At 46.2% G+C, this 21,639-nt stretch overlaps 1 protein-coding gene across 8 annotated transcripts in view; it reads right to left on the reverse strand.

Annotated features, from left to right (window-relative positions):
• The window catches only part of srl (sarcalumenin), a 158,507-nt gene extending 137,419 nt beyond the window's left edge, over positions 1-21,088 (reverse strand). For 3 of the 8 annotated variants that reach the window (XM_072481421.1, XM_072481419.1, XM_072481418.1), the window contains exon 1: positions 20,966-21,038. In XM_072481421.1, the coding sequence (XP_072337522.1) occupies positions 20,966-21,023 (58 nt within the window). In that variant the 5' untranslated portion in view covers positions 21,024-21,038. Of the gene's footprint in view, positions 1-20,965 lie in introns of all 8 variants that reach the window. The other 5 variants (XM_072481423.1, XM_072481420.1, XM_072481424.1 and 2 more) reach the window with 4 other exon arrangements.
• Positions 21,089-21,639: the final 551 nt, after the last annotated feature.

Here is a 21,639-nt window from a genome sequence, read left to right on the forward strand (position 1 = left end):
CGCCCCCACAACCCAACAAAAAAATGATATGCAGGGTAGGTGGATTGGCCACGCTAAATTACCCCTTAATTGAAATAAAACAAATTGGGTATTCTAAATTTATAAAAATAACACTGCTGCCTTCGGTTCGATCCCGGCCACGGGTCACTGTCCATGTCTGCGTGGGTTTCACCCCCACAACCAAACGATGTGCAGATTAGGTGAATTGGCCATGCTGAATTGCCCCTTCATTGGAAAAAAATAATTGGGTACTCTTTAAGGGTGGAACGGTAGCTCAATGGTTAGCACTGTTGCTTCACAGCTCCAGGGTCCCAGGTTCGATTCCCGGCTTGGGTCACTGTTTGCGAGGAGTTGGCACGTTCTCCCTGTGTCTGCGTGGGTTTTCTCCGGGGGCTCCAATTTCCTCCCACAAATCCTGAAAAACGTGCTGTTAGGTAATTTGGACATTCTGAATTCTCCCTCTGTGTACCCGAATAGGTGCTGGAATGTGGCGACTCGGGCTTTTCACAGTAACTTAATTGCGGTGTTAATGTAAGCCTACTTCGGACAATAAAGATTATATATATATATATATATATATATATATATATATATAAATTTATTAAAAAATATATATATTGTATAAACGCACTGATGAAGTTGCAAAACATACTTACAAGAATGTAACCAGAACGGAGGGTTGCAAGTGTTGGGAAGACCGAAGAGTTTGGGCTCCTTTCCCTCAAAGAGTAGGTGAGGGGTAACCTGATAGAGGTCTTTAAAATTAAGAGAAGGGTGGCGCAGTGGTTAGCACTGCTGCCTCACGGTGCCGAGGACCCAGTTCAATCCCAGTCCCGAGTGACGGTCCGTGTGGAGTTTGCACATTCTCCCAGTGTCTGCGTGGGTCTCACCCCCACAACCCAAAGATGTGCAGGGTGGGTGGTTTGGCCATGCTAAATTGCCATTAAATAGAAAAATGTTTTATTTTTTAAATTATGAAGGGATGATGTTATCAATATGGTAAAGATATTTTCATTTGTAGAGAGGGGTTCAAACTAAAGATCATAAATATAAGATAGTCCATAATAGTCAGAGAATGATGTAAATAAGGAATGCATTACCACATGATTTAGTTGAGGGTATTCACAATTTACAGGGAAGCTAGATGAGAGAGAAAGGACTGGATGAATATGTTGGTTAAAGTTAGATGAACTAGGATGGAAGGAAGCTCATGTGGAGCACAAACACTACCCTGGACCAATGGGGCTTAATGGGCTGTTTCTGTGGTATGCCTTCTATGGTGTAAAAAGAAATCTCCAATATTGGGCATAGTTAATCAAGCACATCCACCTGTTACTCAGAATGCTGAGGAATGTAATTAAATATAAATAGAGATTCCTACAAGCTGCATTTAGCACCAGCTCCGAAAGGACTCAGACACTTGACCGAAATATCTTGAGATTTTTAGACTTCAGTAACACATAGCAGGCAGTTAGAGATTTTTTGTAAATTATATAATTTCATTTACTTTTTTTAAAATTCTTTTTTTCCAATTAAAGGGCAATTTAGCGTGGCCAATCCACCTACCCTGAACAACTTTTCGGTTGTGGGGCTGAGACCCACGCAGACATGAGAGAATGTGCAAACGCCACACGGACAGTGACCCGGGGCTGGGATCAAACCTGGGTACTCAGCGCTGTGAGGCAACAGTGCTAACCACTGCGCCACCATGCTACCCCTATAATTTAATTTACAAATAACCAACTTTCTTCTACATTTTATCACTACGTTTCCTTCCTATCATAGAATCACTATTGCAGATGGAGGCCATTCGACCCATCGTGTCTGCACCAACCCTCCAAAAGAGCACCCTACCTAAGCCCACTCCACCACCCTAGCCCCGTAACCCAACCTAACCTTTTGGACACGAAGGGGCAATTTTTGATGGCCAATCCACCTAACCTGCAAATCTGTGGGAGGAAACCACAGCACATGGAGGAAACCCATGCAGACATTGAGAGAATATGCAAACTCCACACAGTCACCCAAGGTCAGAATCGAACCCAGGTCCCTGGTGCTATGAGGCAGCAGTGCTAACCACTTTGCCACCATGCCGCCCTCTTAAAATCCATTAAAATATTAACTTGTCTCTGGGTCAGGTTGCCCATTCAGGCCTTTGCCTCAGGGCTATCCCATCACTTGTATAACTCAGCTCTCTGTACCTCAACCCACAATTACCTCATCTCTGGGGTACCTGAATCATCAAGTACTTTATCTGAGTGCATTGCCCTTCTAGCACCTCATCTATCCAGCAAGTCATCCCTCAGGCATCTTGTCCCTTTTACTGACTTCTGCTCCTTCTACTTTTTCACCCCTTCATCTCTCTACTCCTTTGCTCTTCCAGTTCTTTGCTGTTCCAGTCTCTCTTCATGAGTGAACCGACAAAGAATTCAACCTTAGAGGCATCACAACTGAACCCCATTCGGTCCTAATGTCCACACACACAAGCACGTACAAAGCTGCACACCTAAATGTTAGAAAATAATTTCTACACAGCATTAACAAGAGTAAGTCAAAAACCCTAATACCATTTATACTTGAGGGTCTGAGCTGTAAATAATCAGGACCACCAGTGATCAGCAGTGCTTTTACAAATTGGCATCAAGTGTCAAATTATCGTCAGTCTGTAACATAAGTTTACAAAATTGCATATAAAGAAGTTGGTCTTTGACCCTGAAGTGACATAGCCACGATTCTGTTACATGTTATATGTTATATGAAGTGATGATCTGGGGATGTTGGAATGTGTTAATTCATTGCAGCATGGACGAGGCTCCAGTTTTCAATGCTATGCTCTTCTCAGTGGTGCCCTTAGATGGCATATTTCCAAAGTTCAGTAGGAATTAGAAGCAAACAAGGTGCAACGGAAGTGCTTTCTGTGGTCACACTTGATCAGGCATTACATTCACATTGCAAACCATCCAAAGAACACAAAATGTCAACAAAACAAATGGTTCATCTCTTGACTGTTAAGTAATGGGTTAAGAGACATTGCAATTAGTTGTCTCATTTATGTTAAGTATCCATTAATTGACACTGATATGTAAAGGGACTTCAGGTGGCCTCTGTCAGGTGATGTATCGCGAGAGTTTTGTGCAAATAAATGTGTGTTTGTGAAAGAGGAACAGAACTTTAGACTCTTCATATCACAGCAACTAAAACGTCTAACATTGACCACTCCACTCATATCAAGCAGGAACTCGATAGAATACTGGATGGGACAGCTACAGGAAAAACAAGAAGCTCAACACTATCTGGGGCAGAAGATATCATTTGATGGGCACCCTTGCTCCAGTCCCTCCATCACCAGTGCACTGTGCCTGACAGATTTGGATCGAAGACTGCATTGCAGCAACTCACTAAGCCACTTCAACAACACCTCCCCAGCAACCACAATCACGGAGAAGGTTAAGAGCAGCAATAGCATGGGGGCACCATTCCCTCTGGGTCACAGTCTATCCTGACTTGGAAATATATCGCTGTTCCTTCAGTGTCTTGGGTCAATATTGTGGAATTCCCAATCTAACAGCACTGTGGTAGTACCTTCATCACATAGATTGCAGCGGTTCAAAGAGAACGCCCACCACTGCTCTTTCAAGGGATACTAGCAATGGATAATAAGTGAAACCTTGTTCAGATTGCGCACATTCAGACAAATAAAAGAGAGACCCCCATGACAAATTATGTTCACATGTCTTGGGGTTGCGAGATGTTGGAGAGCTTCTGGAAGGTGATGTTTGGACCTTATTGAGGATAGTCAGGGCTGAGGTGAAGCTGGACCCCATGGTGGCGAGCTTTGGGATTTCGGAGTTGCCGGAGCTGCTGGAGAGGAAGGAGGCCAATGTCGCGGCCTTCGCCTCTCTGATTGCCCGGCGATGGATTCTTTTGAATTGGAGGTCAGATATGCCACCGGGGTTTGCGGCTTGGCTGGGAGACCTGTACGGGTTTCTCCAGTTGGAAAAGATTAAGTTTACCTTAAGTGGGTCACAAGAAGGCTTTGAGCGGCGGCATGGTGGTGCAGTGCTTAGCACTGCTGTCTAAGGCACTTAGAACCCGGATTCAATCCCTGCCCTGGGTCACTGTCCGTGTGGAGTTTGCACATTCTTCCCATGTTTGCGTGGGTGTCACCCCTACAACCCAAAGATGTGCAGGGTAGGTGGATTGGCCACGCTAAATTGCCCCTTAATTGGAAAATAAATTGGGTATTTTAAATTTATTGAAAAAAGAAGAGGGCTTTGAGGTACAATGGAGGTCGTTCATGATGGTATTTGAGGAGCTGTTCATCAGGAGGATGGGAAGGGATTAAAAGGGGGAAAATGTACAAACTGTTAACTCTGTTTTGATGGAATGTGATTTTGTTGTTGTTTATGTTTGGAATAAAATAAATTCTAAAAAAGATGTAGTGAACTAATTTTAGTTGCAATCTGAGCATTTTACAAACTAAGCCCAGATCTCCCTCTGCTGGCTACACATTAGCAAGACATGGATCTAAATGGGAAAAAGTGAAATTCAGTTTGAAGTCAATTCAACTTTAGGAAATCACAGGAAAGCTCACTCAAAACCGGACTGCCATTCCTGAACCAGGCAGTGATAACACCAAACCGAAAGACAAAATGTATAGCAATCAAGGACCATTTACGACTGAGTCTGATTGTAATATCTGGTCTCAGTATACGGCGCTGAGGACCCGGGTTCGAATCCCAGCCCTGTGGAGTTTGCACATTCTCCCCATGTCTGCATGGGTTTCACCCCCACAACCCAAAGATATGCTGGTTAGGTGGATTGACCACACTAAATTGCCCCTTGATGGGAAAAGAAAATAATTGGGTACTCTAAATTTAAAAATATATATCTGGTCTCAGTAGAGCGTTTTTGCTGACCTCAGTTGATTTCATCTTTGCATTTTGTTAAATCTATTTGTCCTACCTGTTTTGTGGGGCTGAGGTCTTCACTTTCCACTGCCAGCAGAGAATTGTGATCAGGCAGAGAATAGAGCCCAATGGCAAAATTTGCGATTTGCGCCCGGTGCCAGATCCGTTGCCATGCTCCAGTCCCCTGCTGGCAGCGTTACTGAGGTTTGTGTCCTGTGCTGGCAGGCCCATGCAACATCGTCGTTTGCATGGATTAAAATCTCATTAGTGGGTTAGACACTTCATGCTCCACCCCTCTCAGGCAGAAGTCACATGGGCACGAATTGGTGCAATTATTTACAAGTGGGGCCTGGGCCCAGCGGTTACACTACCCGAGGGGATGGGAATTGCTTCCAATTCATGCCGGCAGAGTGCTGGTCCATTTGCATGCCCGAATGGTGGACCGAATACCACCCCCAATGGGAACGCGAATTGCACACTATAGAGTTCCAGCGGCCAGTTAGGCCAGCGCAACGTGAAAGCAATTCCCGGCCTGTGCTGGGGCTGGAAATGGCGCTAAAGAGCCTGACAGCTGGGGCTCTTTTTAAGCTCTCCACTCACCACACACATTCCAGCCACGAAGATGGCTCAGAGAAGACCTGCTCCACCCCCGCCCCACCCCTCGAGAGTCTGAAGTGGGCTCGATGCCAATGAGGAGAGAAGGGACATCCTTTTTCCCAGGATGAGCCACAGACTCACCCATCCCTCCTGAACAGCATCTGGGAGGAGATGACAGAGGAAGCATTGCCGTCAGTCTCACCAGGAGGGGACAGCTTGTGATCCTGAGAGGTGGAGTCACTGGTGAGACCAGGGAAGATTCCAAAGGCCACGGTGCAGGTGTCCTTTGTTCGGAGTGGGCTCTGCTAATCTCCTGCTTCCTCCACAGTGGGCTGTGCTTCTGCGCAGTGCCAACACCCAGTGGGCCACTGGTTGAGCTTCGCCACACCCAATCCCTTGATACCGTTGCGGTAAGAAGGTTTCCAGAGGCCTGCGTGGTACGAGGGGTTCCAGTGGCCTGGGTAGTCTCCCACATCACCAGAGGCTCTCTGGGCATTTATAGGACACAGAGAGCAGTCATGAGCCTGTAAGTAGCACCAAAGGGGTGTGTTTAAATCCAGTGTAAGATATTCTGATGTGACGATAGTGCATTATTGTCTTCATTGGTCGAATTAATAAATCTGGATGCTTTTCTTTCTATTAACTAGTTCCTTTACCTCCACTTCAGTCAAAGATTAGCTACAAATCAAAGACTTTCTTCTGTGCTGTAATTCTATAATGATAAAAAATAGTTTATCTCAATTGTTTCTGTTTACCATTGGTAAATGTCCTGTGATGACAATGAATCATCAGCTGAGTCTCTGATTCAAGATGGTGGACAGTGCACCTTTAAATGGATTATAAGAAGAAGTTGGGGAGGGGGCTGAGGTTATCACAAGCTTTTCAGCTTTCTTCCCTGGGCTTAAATTCAACCAAGACCAATAGGATCAAAGTCTCCTCAGTTTTCTGACTTTAAGTGTGTGAATATGGAATGAGTTTGTCATTCTGGCCCAGTTCCGAGTAGGCATTGGCCTATGGAACTGAACTATTATTGATACAGTACAAATCTCACTCAGACACACCCAAGAACGGCCAGTATGTCAAATGGAAAAAAATAAATGGCACAGTGGAGCAATAGAAGCTGCATTTTGAAGAATGCTATGCAGCTAATAATTGAACGTGAAACCAAGTAACTTTCACCCTTGTAACACCAGCATAGGATTTAGAAAAAACATGTTTCTTTAAATTTGGCGGGATAGGTAAACAACATTTCTATTTAATGAAATTGAAGTGAAATTTTGAATACAATGTGTTCACCCTGAAGAGTAGCACTATTGGCTTCAGTGAGAGTCCGCTCTCTCTCCTCCTCCCCACCCTCTCATTGCTTAAAAGCAAATATAGTTGTAAATGTTTTATGTTCAGAGGCACGCTGATTTTTTAAGAATAGGAAGTAAAGGTGTAAAAAGGTTTTTTTTAAAATATCTAATTAAATCTTGGATTTTATCATTTGGAAATGAGCAACAAACCAAAGAGAACATGCAAATGCTGTACAAATCATGGATTAGACCATGGTTAGAAGTGTTTGATTTTGAGCGCCTTGCTTTTGGAAGAATCCCAAGATCATGGATTGTGTACAGAAAGATTCACTAACATAATACCAGGGATGAATGGCTTTGATTATGATGAGATCCCAGAGAAACTGGGCTCTTGACAGGAGGAGATTTGAGAGAAGTGCGAAACATTATGAGAGGAATTTGATAAAGTAAATTGGGGATAACTATTTCCATTTATCAGTTCGTCACTCAACTGGAAGGCGTCAATTAAAAATCATAAAAAGAACAAATGGAGAGGTTAGAGTTTTCTTTACATTGAATCTTACATTATGGAATGCTCAACTACAAACAATGAGAAGCTAAACATCTATCATAAATTTTAGTGGGAAAGCAAATAAATCTTAGAAAAGTAAAATTCAAAATTCTGTGGGAAAAGCTCAGTGGAATGTGACCAAGTGGATAACTTAAGAGAGCTGGCACAGGAATAATGGGCTGAACAGCTTCCTTATGGTTTTTAGGATTCAACATTGGCCTTTTTGTGGTATTGAACTTGATTTCATTTTGATTTTTCCCTCACCAATGGGTATAAACTGCTGCCTGTACAGTTAAATGGAACGTAGGAACAGGACTAGGTCATTATGGGTGGCAGGGATATCTGCGAACTCCAGAAACATTCAGGCCCTAATTTGTGAATTATCTGTCTTTTTGGTAGCTGGGGTGGATTTCTGTTATCAATGAGTTGTGTGCCTCAAATTCATTGGTACAAGCTTGAGGGACTGAACCATAGAATTTACAGTGCAGAAGGAGGCCTGGTGGCACAGTAGTTAGCACTGTAATCTCACAGCTCTAGGGACCCGGGTTCAATTCCGGCCTCGGGTGACTGTGTGGAGTTTGCACTTTCTCCCCATGTCTGCATGGGTTTCCTCCAAGTGCTCCAATTTCCTCCCAAAGTCCAAAGATGTGCAGGCTAGATGGATTGGCCATGCTAACTTGTCCCTTAGTGTCCAAAGGGTTAGGTGGGGTTACGGGGATAGAGTGCAGGCGTGGTCTTAAGTAGGGTGCTCGTTCATCGCTTCTTGGCCTTCTGGCTGAGATTGAGCGTGAGGTCAGGTGAAATGCCTGGATCTGATATGTCTCTCTTGTGGAGACCATGAATTGGAATCAATTTGAATTGGTTTTTGGAGCAGGCAAGGAGCTGGATAAGGGGTTTGCCCCTGACCACTCTGAGCTTTGGCTTTGTAACTCTGATAAAGGAATAAAACATTTTGTTAATTTAAAAAATTTTTTTTTTTTTTTTTAAAGTAGAGTGCTCTTTCCAAGGGCCGGTGCAGACTCGATTGGCCGAAAGGCTTCCTTCTGCACTGTAAATTCTATGGTTCAATCCCTCAAACTTGTACCAATGGCTTTGAGGCGTGCAACTCATTGATAACAGAAATCCACCCCAGCTACCAAAAGGACAGATAATTCACAAATTTGAGCCTGAATGTTGCTGGAGTTCACAGATATCCCTGCAGGTTATGCACCGTATTTCGCACTCCCATCAAGGAACCATTCTCATTGGATTCAGGGAGGCATAGGACCACAACATTCAAACCCAATGATTTGTCCCGTGCTCCCAGTGAACATGGCTTTTCACTGGGAGAACAGGATCATGAAATCGCTCTCCTGAATTCCAGACAATGACACCATCTGGGATGGGAGTTCCACAGGCAGGGAGAAGTCGTATGGCAAGCTCTGCCTGATTATAAAACAGACAACTTGGAGGGAGCTAATATGTTAATGTTGAAATTGGGCTGCAATAGAGTACATGCTTTGAATTGGTAATTAAGAGCCGTTGTCCCCAGACTGGTTTAGATGAAGAGGGTCAGGGACAGAAGCAGGAATTGGAAGAATCAGTTTCCTGACTTTGTAGTCTTGGAAATAAATCTGTTTTATGGGGAAGACTGGCTTAGATTCATTGTTTCCCCAATATACAATTAGTGGAGTTAACAAATAATGGTAGCCAGGCAGGTTGTGTGTTGGAGATTAGCTGTGCCCTTGGTTCCTCGAGAACTGTGGCATCTTTTGTTGTTTTAAAATTGTCTTGGTGGAAGAAAAGACTCATTTCATGATTGCAAGATTAAGGCTCATGATATCCAGCAATGAAAAATTAGGATATGGGAGAGAGAGCTGCCCAACAATGTAGGCCTGCCATTTTCTTTGTAGCCTCTTTGAAACGTGCAGCTGCAGGTGAATTACAGGGATTTTCTCCATTAACGAGTCTTACACTGTTATAACCTGCCTACTTACCATTGGCTAGGGACTAATGACAATCCCACAATCCTGTGGGAGTATGAGCTTCCCCAATGAGGGGGGCGGAGAAACCACCAGTAAACTCCTAGTATAAATAAAGCTGGCCAGTTCAATAATGAGGGAAATCTGCCCTGTTAGAAGGGCAGTACTGAAGGAGCACTACACTGTCGGAAATGCTGTTTTTGAAACCGACACCTTGTCTGCCCTTTCAGGTAGACATTAAAAAAAACATTTTGTCATGATATGCAAACATGCAGCTAATGAACACATAGAATAGGACACGACCAGTGAGAATAGGACACGACCAGTGAGCAGTCCGGACACTCAGGGGTGGTATCTCACTATAAAAGGGATGAGGCACTCACACCCCGCCTCTTTCCACAGACGAACATCTACAGAGTGAGACAGGGTATATCCTCAGCATCACACCCCAGCACGTGGCTTAGAGCAAGGCTGGTTCAGTTAGACCGAGTTACTACATTTAGATTAGCAGAAAGTCGAACTCATTGAGAACTGTGCTAATAGTTCAATAAAACACATTGAATGAACTCACTTCAAAGTCTGGAGCATCTTTTATTCAAAACTGCATCAAGTGGCAGCTTGTGTCATTCCAAATTACATAACACAGCATGATACCAGGAGTCTATTCAATCTGTTAGTTCAACTCAGCAAGATCCGTGATGACCAGCGAATGTATACCGGCACAATGGAAAAGATTCCGGCTCCTCACCAGCTCAGGACCTCCGGCAATCTCAGTGCCAACTGGCGGACATTCCAGCAGAAATTTCAGCTTTACGTCAAAGCATCAGACCTGAATGGTGCGTCTGATGCACGGAAGATAGCTCTTTTCCTCACTGCAGCGGTTGATCACACCTTGGAAATATTCAACTCCTTTCACTTCGCCGAAGACCAGGACAAGACAAAGTTTCAGACCATCCTGGACAAGTTTGACAGCCACTGTGAGGTGGACGCCAACAAAATCTCCGAGCGCTACATATTCGAGCAGCGGTTGCAAGGTAAAGACGAATCCTTCAACTCATTTTTAACTAACCTTAGACTGTTAGCGCAATACTGCAACTTCGGTGATATCACTGACTCCATGATCAGAGACCAAATCGTTTTTGGAGTTCACTCGGATCCTCTGAGAGAGCAGTTACAGAGGATCAAGCATATGATCCTGCCAGTCACGACTGAAAGATGCACAGTGCATGAGCACGCTGAAAATCGCTATACCCAGTACAAAATGGCAGAAAATGGTACTAGCCTCTCAAGAGGCGGAGAGTGTGCAGGCCATCTCCCAGATGCAGCGCCTCAACATTGACGAAAGCGGCCATTTTGCGCGCGCTTTCCGGGGCCCGACGCATGCGCGATGCGGACGGGATAACGAAACGGCCGAAACCCGCACTGCGCAGTTGACTGAGAACTGCGCATGTGCAACGACGCACGGGGGGTCAGGACGCCGACGTCGTCGAACTGTGGCACCGCCCATTTAAAGAAACACTGCCCTGAAAGAGGCAGGCGCTGTTTAAACTGCGGGAAGCCAGGCCACTATGCAGCCCTGTGCAGATCTGCACTGCCAGTCAGGAGCAAGCGCTCCCAATTCCAACGATGACGCATCCAGAGTTTGCAACAACGCCGACAGGATTCTGATCCCGGCCGTGCAACGGATCCAGATGATGAATGGCTGGACAACGCCTACCGTGTGGGCATTATTAGAACGTGTGAATATGCCACACCAGACTCATCGTAAGTCCAGTCAGTCCTAGCTGTGGCTTCAGAGGATGAATGGCGAGCAGTGATGAAGGTCAACCACTGCCCCATCCAGTTCAAGCTGGACACAGGTGCCTCTGCCAACCTCCTCTCACAGGCAGACTTCAGACGCATTAAGAAGCCCCCCACGGTCCTTCTAGCTGCCTGCAAGCTCCTGGATTACAACGGGAATGCCATCACAGCACTGGGATCCTGCCATCTGCACGTATCCAACCGACACACACAAGCATGGTTACACATAGAACATAGAAAATACAGCACAGAACAGGCCCTTCGGCCCACGATGTTGTGCCGAACCTTTGTCATAGATTATCATTGAATTTACAGGGCAGAAGGAGGCCATTCGGCCCTTTGAGTCTGCACCGGCTCTTGGAAAGAGCACCCTACCCAAACTCAACACCTCCACCCAACACCAAGGGCAATTTGGACATTAAGGGCAATTTATCATTGGCCAATTCACCTAACCCGCACATCTTTGGACTGTGGGAGGAAACCGGAGCACCCGGAGGAAACCCACGCAGACACGGGGAGGACGTGCAGACTCCGCACAGCCAATGACCCAAGCCAGAATCGAACCTGGGACCATGGAGCTGTGAAGCAATTGTGCTATCCACAATGCTACCGTGCTGCCCTTAAGAACAAATAAATCTACACTATATCATTTTACCGTAATCCATGTACCTATCCAATAGCTGCTTGAAGGTCCCTAATGTTTCCGACTCAACTACTTCCACAGGCAGTGCATTCCATGCCCCCACTACTCTCTGGGTAAAGAACCTACCTCTGATATCCCTCCTATATCTTCCACCTTTCACCTTAAATTTATGTCCCCTTGTAATGGTGTGTTCCACCCGGGGAAAAAGTCTCTGACTGTCTACTCTATCTATTCCCCTGATCATCTTATAAACCTCTATCAAGTCGCCCCTCATCCTTCTCCGCTCTAATGAGAAAAGGCCTAGCACCCTCAACCTTTCCTCGTAAGACCTACTCTCCATTCCAGGCAACATCCTGGTAAATCATCTTTGCACCTTTTCCAGAGCTTCCACATCCTTCCTAAAATGAGGCGACCAGAACTGTACACAGTACTCCAAATGTGGCCTTACCAAAGTTTTGTACAGCTGCATCATCACCTCACGGCTCTTAAATTCAATCCCTCTGTTAATGAACGCGAGCACACCATAGGCCTTCTTCACAGCACTATCCACTTGAGTGGCAACTTTCAAAGATGTATGAACATAGACCCCAAGATCTCTCTGCTCCTCCACATTGCCAAGAACTCTACCGTTAACCCTGTATTCCGCATTCATATTTGTCCTTCCAAAATGGACAACCTCACACTTTTCAGGGTTAAACTCCATCTGCCACTTCTCAGCCCAGCTCTGCATCCTATCTATGTCTCTTTGCAGCCGACAACAGCCCTCCTTACCATCCACAACTCCACCAATCTTTGTATCGTCTGCAAATTTACTGACCCACCCTTCAACTCCCTCATCCAAGTCATTAATGAAAATCACAAACAGCAGAGGACCCAGAACTGATCCTTGCGGTACGCCACTGGTAACTGGGATCCAGGCTGAATATTTGCCATCCACCACCACTCTCTGACTTCTATCGGTTAGCCAGTTTGTTATCCAACTGGCCAAATTTCCCACTATCCCATGCCTCCTTACTTTCTGCATAAGCCTACCATGGGGAACTTTATCAAATGCCTTACTAAAATCCATATACACTACATCCACTGCTTTACCTTCATCCACATGCTTGGTCACCTCCTCAAAGAATTCAATAAGATTTGTAAGGCAAGACCTACCCCTCACAAATCCGTGCTGACTATCCCTAATCAAGCAGTGTCTTTCCAGATGCTCAGAAATCCTATCCTTCAGTACCCTTTCCATTACTTTGCCTACCACCGAAGTAAGACTAACTGGCCTGTAATTCCCAGGGTTATCCCTAGTTCCTTTTTTGAACAGGGGCACGACATTCGCCACTCTCCAATCCCCTGGTACCACCCCTGTTGACAGTGAGGATGAAAAGATAATTGCCAACGGCTCTGCAATTTCATCTCTTGCTTCCCATAGAATCCTTGGATATATCCCGTCAGGCCCGGGGGACTTGTCTATCCTCAAGTTTTTCAAAATGCCCAACACATCTTCCTTCCTAACAAGTATTTCCTCGAGCTTACCAATCTGTTTCACACTGTCCTCTCCAACAATATCGCCCCTCTCATTTGTAAATACAGAAGAAAAGTACTCATTCAAGACCTCTCCTACCTCTTCAGACTCAAAACACAATCTCCCGCTACTGTCCTTGATTGGACCTACCCTCGCTCTAGTCATTCTCATATTTCTCACATATGTGTAAAAGGCCTTGGGGTTTTCCTTGATCCTACCCGCCAAAGATTGTTCATGCCCTCTCTTAGCTCTCCTAATCCCTTTCTTCAGTTCCCTCCTGGCTATCTTGTATCCCTCCAATGCCCTGTCTGAACCTCGTTTCCTCAGCCTTACATAAGTCATCTTTTTCCTCTTAACAAGACATTCAACCTCTCTTGTCAACCATGGTTCCCTCACTCGACCATCTCTTCCCTGCCTGACAGGGACATACATATCAAGGACACGTAGCACCTGTTCCTTGAACAAGTTCCACATTTCACTTGTGTCCTTCCCTGCCAGCCTATGTTCCCAACTTATGCACTTCAATTCTTGTCTGACAACATCGTATTTACCCTTCCCCCAATTGTAAACCTTGCCCTGTTGCACGTACCTATCCCTCTCCATTACTAAAGTGAAAGTCACAGAATTGTGGTCACTATCTCCAAAATGCTCCCCCACTAACAAATCTATCACTTGCCCTGGTTCATTACCCAGTACTAAATCCAATATTGCCCCTCCTCTGGTCGGACAATCTACATACTGTGTTAGAAAAGCTTCCTGGACACACTGCACAAACACCACCCCATCCAAACTATTTGATCTAAAGAGTTTCCACTCAATATTTGGGAAGTTAAAGTCGCCCATGACTACTACCCTATGACTTCTGCACCTTTCCAAAATCTGTTTCCCAATCTGTTCCTCCACATCTCTGTTACTATTGGGGGGCCTATAGAAAACTCCTAACAAGGTGACTGCTCCTTTCCTATTTCTGACTTCAACCCATACTACCTCAATAGGGTGATACTCCTCGAACTGCCTTTCTGCAGCTGTTATACTATCTCTAATTAATAATGCCACCCCCCCACCTCTTTTACCACCCTCCCTAATCTTATTGAAACAGCTATAACCAGGGACCTCCAACAACCATTTCTGCCCCTCTTCTATCCAAGTTTCCGTGGTGGCCACCACATCGTAGTCCCAAGTACCGATCCATGCCTTAAGTTCACCCACCTTATTCCTGATGCTTCTTGCGTTGAAGTATACACACTTCAACCCATCTCCGTGCCTGCAAATACTCTCCTTTGTCAGTGTTCCCTTCCCCACTGCCTCATTACATGCTTTGGCGTCCTGAATATCGGCTACCTTAGTTGCTGGACTACAAATCCGGTTCCCATTCCCCTGCCAAATTAGTTTAAACCCTCCCGAAGAGTACTAGCAAACCTCCCTCCCAGGATATTGGTGCCCCTCTGGTTCAGATGCAACCCGTCCTGCTTGTACAGGTCCCACCTTCCCCAGAATGCGCTCCAATTATCCAAATACCTGAAGCCCTCCCTCCTACACCATTCCTGCAGCCACGTGTTCAACTGCACTCTCTCCCTATTCCTAGCCTCGCTATCACGTGGCACCGGCAACAAACCAGAGATGACAACTCTGTCTGTTCTGGCTTTCAACTTCCAGCCTAACTCCCTAAACTTGTTTATTACCTCCACACCCCTTTTCCTACCTATGTCGTTGGTACCAATGTGCACCACGACTTCTGGCTGCTCCCCCTCCCCCTTAAGGATCCTGAAGACACGATCCGAGACATCCCTGGCCCTGGCACCCGGGAGGCAACATACCTTCCGGAAGTCTCGCTCGTGACCACAGAATCTCCTATCTATTCCCCTAACCATTGAATCTCCTACAACTATTGCTTTTCTATTCTCCCCCCTTCCCTTCTGAGCCCCAGAGCCAGACTCCGTGCCAGAGACCTGACCGCTAGGGCCTTCCCCCGGTAGGTCATCCCCCCCAACAGCATCCAAAACGGTATACTTGTTTTGAAGGGGAACGGCCACGAGGGATCCCTGCACTGTCTGCCTGTTTGTTTTTTTCCCCCTGACTGTAACCCAGCTATTCTTGTCCTGTACCTTGGGTGTGGTTACCTCCCTGTAACTCTTCTCAATCACCCCCTCTGCCTCTCGGATGATCCGAAGTTCATCCAGCTTCAGCTCCAGTTCCCTAACACGGTCTTTGAGGAGCTGAAGTTGGGTGCACTTCCCGCAGGTATAGTCAGTGGGGACACCGGTGGTATCCCTCACCACCCACATCCTACAGGAGGAGCATGTAACTGGCCTAGCCTCCATCCCCTCTTACCTTACAGAATATAGCTGCTGTGTGGACTAACTAGATCTCCGACTCTGCTCCCAGTCAGCTACACTTTCTGTAAATTCCTGGCTCTCTTCGCACTCTTTGCGGAAATGTCGGTAACAAAATGAAAGGAGCACCTTACTCCCTCCTCACCTAACTCCCTCGGTCACCAAACTCTTACTATCGCACTCAAAAAGCACCAAATTCAGCACTCCCTCGGTCACCAAACTCTCACTATCGCACTCAAAAAGCACCAAATTCAGCACTCCCTCGGTCACCAAACTCTCACTACAGCACTCAAATGCACCAAATTCAGCACTCAGTGCAAACAAAGTCTGCACTGTCGGGGATCACTTTTATACTGTGAATCTAGCCTCTGAAAACTGGCCTAATCCAATTAACTAATTAACAAGCTCCAGCTGCAAGTGCCTAGAAGTAGATGCCTGTTTAAAGCTGATTGAAAATTCACCTTCTTCTAAACCAAACAGCAACTTTTAAGTTAGTTAACTAAATAAAAGAAAGACTAAACTTTAGATAAAAATGAAGCCTTATACTCCCTCGGTCACCAAACTCTCACTATCGCACTCAAAAAGCACCAAATTCAGCACTCAGTGCAAACATGGTATGCCCGGACAGGGCATCACTACTAGGTGCGCTCGCCTGCAAGCAGCTGAACCTCATTCAAACGGTTTACACCACGACATCCTCCCATGTGGATCTTCAGGCCGGCATCCACGACAACCTCGCCCAGTATCCGGATGTGTTCAACGGGATGGGCACGCTGCCGTATCGATACAAAATTCTGCTATGAACTGATGCCAAGCCAGTGGTCCACGCACCACAACGTGTCCCTGCTCCACTGGGAGAGCGCCAAAGGCACAGCTCAAGGATCTTCAGCAAAAAGGCATCATATCCAAGGTCACCGAACCGTCTGACTGGGTCAGCTCGATGGTGTGCATAAAGAAGCCTCCGGGGGACCTGCGCATCTGCATTGATCCCAAGGATCTCAATAAGAATATCATGCGGGAACACTACCCCACCCCGAAGCGGGAGGAACTCACGAGTGAGATGGCACACGCGCGCTTCTTCACCAAATTGGATGTATCATAGGGATTTTGGCAAATCAAGCTGGAAGAGGCCAGTAGAAGGCTCTGCACCTTCAACACGCCTTTTGGCAAATTCTGCTACAATCGCATGCCATTTAGCATCATCTCGGCATCGGAGATATTCCATTGCATCATGGAGCAGATGATGGAAGGCATTGAAGGGGTTCGTGTGTACGTGGACGACATCATCATATGGTCCACGACCCCTGAAGAACATGTGTCCCGTCTCCAGAAGGTATTCCACCATGTACATGCCAACGGCCTAAAGTTAAACAGGTCCAAATGTTGTTTTGGCACATCGACGCTCAAGTTCCTAGGCGACCAGATCTTAGAGCATGGTGTGCGCCCGGACACAGACAAAATCAAGGCCATTGAGGCGATGAAGGTCCCGGAGGACAAAAAGGCAATGCTGCGCTTCTTGGGTATGGTCAATTTTCTGGGCAAGTTCATTCCAAACATGGCCACACACATCACGGCCCTACGCAACCTGGTGAAAAAGTCAACTGCGTTTGAGTGGAAGGTGGCACAGAATGGCTGGAGCTGAAAGCCAAGCTCACCACTGCACCAGTCCTGGCATTCTTCGACCCGGACCGGGAGACAAAGATATCCACAGATGCGAGGCAGGATGGCATCGGTGCGGTGTTGCTTCAACAAGATGACACATCATCCTGGGCACCAGTAGCCTCCACATCAAGGGCGATGACGCCCACTGAAACCAGATACGCTCAGATTGAGAAGGAGTGCATGGGTCTTCTCACCGGCATCCCAAATTTCATGATTATGTCTACGGCCTGTCGACATTCACTGTCGAGATGGATCATAGGCCTCTGGTCCACATCATCCACAAGGACCTGAACGACAATACGCCTCGGTTGCAGAGAATCCTGCTTAAACTTAAGAGGTATGACTTCAACTTCAACTTGGTGTGCACACCTGGCAAGGAGCTCATCATCGCAGATGCTTTGTCCCGCTCCGTCACCTCGCCCAGTGAGCCTCTGGAGATCATCCAGCGCATCGAATCGCTGGTGCAGCTGTGTGCTATCACTCTCCCGGCGACAGATGAGAAGGTAGTTATCATCCGTGATGAGACAGCCAAAGACCCCCTTTTGCAGCGCGTCATCCACAACCTCACCAATGGCTGGCAGAAAGGGTAGTGCCCACAATTTTACAATGTGAAGGATGACCTGCTGGTGATTGATGGTATCCTCCTCAAGCTGGACAGGAGCGTCATTCCACTCAGTCTCCAGAGCATGGTGCTGTGCCAGATTCATGAGGGACACCTGGGTGTCGAGAAGTGCAGACGCAGAGCCCGGCAAGCTGTCTACTGGCCCGGCATCAGCCAGGACATCACGAACATGGTCCTGAACTGTGCTACCCATCAGCGGTTCCAGTCAGCGCAGAGCAAGGAGATGCTCCAACAGCATGACATAGTGACCTCTCCATGGTCCAAGGTTGGCATCAATCTCTTTCATGTGAATGGTCGCAACTACGTATTGATCATTGACAATTTCTCGAATTACTCTGAGATGCTGAAGCTCCCGGACCTCACCTCTCGGACCGTCATCAAAGCCTGTAAGGAGACATTCTCGAGGCCTGGCATCCCAATCACTGTCATGAGCGACAAAGGCCCGTGCTTTACCAATCGAGAATGGTCCACGTTTGTCAGGTCATACAATTTCCAGCATGTCACCTCCAGTCCGCACTATCCAGTCCAATGGAAAAGTCGAGAAAGGGGTGCACATTGTGAAACAGCTCATGTGCAAGGCCGTGGACTCTGCTTCTGACATACACCTTGCGCTGCTCGCGTACAGGGCGACTCCATTGTCCACTGGCATGTCGCCAGCTCAGCTCCTGATGAACAGGGACCTGCGGACGATGCTTCCAGCCATACACCTGCCCAACCTGGAACACCTCCCGGTGCTGCAGAAGATGCAGCAACTCAAAGACTGTCAAAAGCAGGGCTAGGATGCCCATGCCACCGATACGGCTGTGCTATCCCCAGCAAACACGGTCAGGATCAAAATTCCGGATGGTGGGTGGTCTGCCCCAGCTGTCGTTGTTCGACAGGCCGCGCCCCGCTCTTATGTTGTATGTATGGCTGATGGCTCCATCGTGCGAAGGAATCGACGGGCACTGCACAAAGTTGCCTGCCCGCAACCACTTTCTCCTCCATTTCCATATGTTGAATTGCCATCTCCTGATACCTCGCACCACGAGGCCACCAGTCAGGCTTCTATTCTGCCTGTCAAGGCACCATCGTCCCCTCCTCCACCTCTCCGGCGGTCGACCAGGATCAGACGCAAGCCTCAGAGACAGGACTTGTGAACGTTTGTTTTGTTTGCTCGGTTCTGTTGTCCTCCGTCAGTCACGTTAGACAGACTCATTCAAATGTAAATACATTCACATATGCCAACAAAACATTTTTAAAAAGGGGATATGTCATGATATGCAAACATGCAGCTAATGAACACATAGAATAGGACACGACCAGTGAGCAGTCAGGACACTCGGGTGGTATCTCACTATAAAAGGGATGAGGCACTCACACCCCGCCTCTTTCCACAGACGAACATCTACAGAGTGAGACAGGGTATATCCTCAGCATCACACCCCAGCACGTGTCTTAGAGCAAGGCTGGTTCAGTTAGACTGAGTTACTACATTTAGATTAGCAGAGAGTCGATCTCATTGAGAACTGTGCTAATAGTTCAATAAAACACATTGAACTCACTTCAAAGTCTGGAGCATCTTTTACTCAAAACTGCATCAAGTGGCAGCTTTTATTATTCCAAATTACATAACACGGAGTCTGCACGTTCTCCCCGTGTCTGCGTGGGTTTCCTCCGGGTGCTCCGGTTTCCTCCCACAGTCCAAAGACATGCGGGTTAGGTGGATTGGCCATGATAAATTGCCCTTAGTGACCAAAAAGGTTAGATGGGGTTACGGGGATAGGGTGGAAGTAAGGGCTTAAGTGGGTCGGTGCAGGCTCGATGGGCCGAATGGCCTCCTTCTGCACTGTCAGTTCTATGTTCTAACACAACACACTTTACTATTTTGAAGAGGAGGAGGAGCTCTCCAGTGTCCTTGCCAATTTTATCCATCATCATTAAAACAGGTTATCTGCTCTGTATCACATTGCTGTTTGTGGGAGCTTGCTCTGTAAAAAATGACTGTAGTATTTCCCACATTAGAACAATGTCTTCACTTCAAACAGTACTTCATTGGCTGTAAAGAGTTTTAGAATATCTTGAAATCCTGAAAGGTTTAAAGAAATACATATTTGTGTTTCTCCCAAGCTGAATGTGCTGTATGATAGTCTGGTGGAACCAGGCAATTGAATGAAGCAGGTGTTGGGAATTCTAACACCAACCCAACCCAGCAACTGCCAAGTAGTTTCATAGAGAAGGAAAAGTGGAATAGCTAAAAGGTGGAATTCCTAAAAGGAGAGTCCCACACTCACATGGGCTGGTGAAGCTGTATCTCAACTGGTCAAGGGGGGCACACTGGATTCTGTTGTTCAAAACATTTCAATTCTTTTGAAAAATAAAAGATGTCCTTAAATGGTCAGAAAGATGGGATAAATCTGTGTGACAGCACATGGAGCCAACAACTGCTGCTGGCAGAGCGAGGCAATGAACCAGGGCTGGTGTCTAGTTACAAAGCCATTTCCATACTTAGTTCCTTTACACTAACCCAGAATACTCGGACATGAGCAACAGCAGAATTGCTGGATCAAATTAACCCAAGGGCGCACAAGGGTAACTCGAACAAACCCCTCCCCTCTCACTTCACGAAAAAATTACTTTTAAATTTACTGCAGGATAATGGAAAAAACAGCCTTTTTAAAGTTCTACTCATCATGTTCAAGAACGACAGTTAACGCAATCTTTTCATTTTCTAATCTCACAAGCTCTCCCGTCACGCTTTTGCAGCCTGGCACCATTTAAGCAGAGGGGTTGGACACAAAAAAAGCTTTTAATTCCCAAACCCTCGAGCTTAGGCTGCAATACCAAGCCAAGCTTTAAAGATTTCAGCATCCACTCCTCCCAAATGTGTTTTTACAGAACCAGTTTCTTGCTGGCTGATACTTCCAGCAGCTGTTCGTCACTCTGCTGGTTAGCCTCTGGACCCAGACTCTTCATTGAAGTAAATTTTAAAGTCTCCCGTTTGCGGATACTGACATTAAGTCACAATGCAAAAAAGAAATGAAGCAAGCTCAGATAATGCTGTCAATCTACCAACGAGTTAAAAAGAGGGACTTACCTGCTATCACAAAGACGAGCAGAGAGAGGAAGATACTGAATGAGACCAGTCCCTTCATTTTGACTGTCAGGAGCAACCTGTCAGCGAGCAGTAATATATAGGGGAGAAGGTCGGAGGTCAGAAGGTGACCTTAAAAGGAGGAATCAAAGGTCAAGAGACCAAGATGACAATTGCCATTCAGTGTGAAATTTGTGAACAGCATTGACCAACATCAGCTGTTGTTTTATGTTCTCTGATCTGTGCACAAGCCAGCGCCGGAAGGTTTGATTGTGAAAGTTTATTAAAACTACCCTGTATATCCTTCAGCTTCAATTATTTTAACTCAGAAATTATACTTCCATCTGAGCATGCAACGTGGTCTATCTGACTTGAACGAATATTATTTTAAATACCTTTAAAACATTGAACAAGGGAACTTCCTAAGAACGAGGAACATATTGGTGCAAAATCACAATTTCCACATAATTGTGCTTGTATGAAATATTTAAATATTTTTGTTGGATAATTAAACATTTGTGACCTTGTCAAATTTTGAACTGCCTGTCAATGTATCTTCTTTACATCACTGTACAGCAGGCGGCACATTGGTTAGCACTGCTGCCTCACAGCGCCAGGGACCCGGGTTCAATTCCAGCATCAGGTCACTGTCTGTGTGGAGTTAGCACTTTCTCCCC

This window comes from Scyliorhinus torazame, chromosome 17 (genome assembly GCF_047496885.1).
Source record: "Scyliorhinus torazame isolate Kashiwa2021f chromosome 17, sScyTor2.1, whole genome shotgun sequence".
Classification (NCBI taxonomy): domain Eukaryota; kingdom Metazoa; phylum Chordata; class Chondrichthyes; order Carcharhiniformes; family Scyliorhinidae; genus Scyliorhinus; species Scyliorhinus torazame.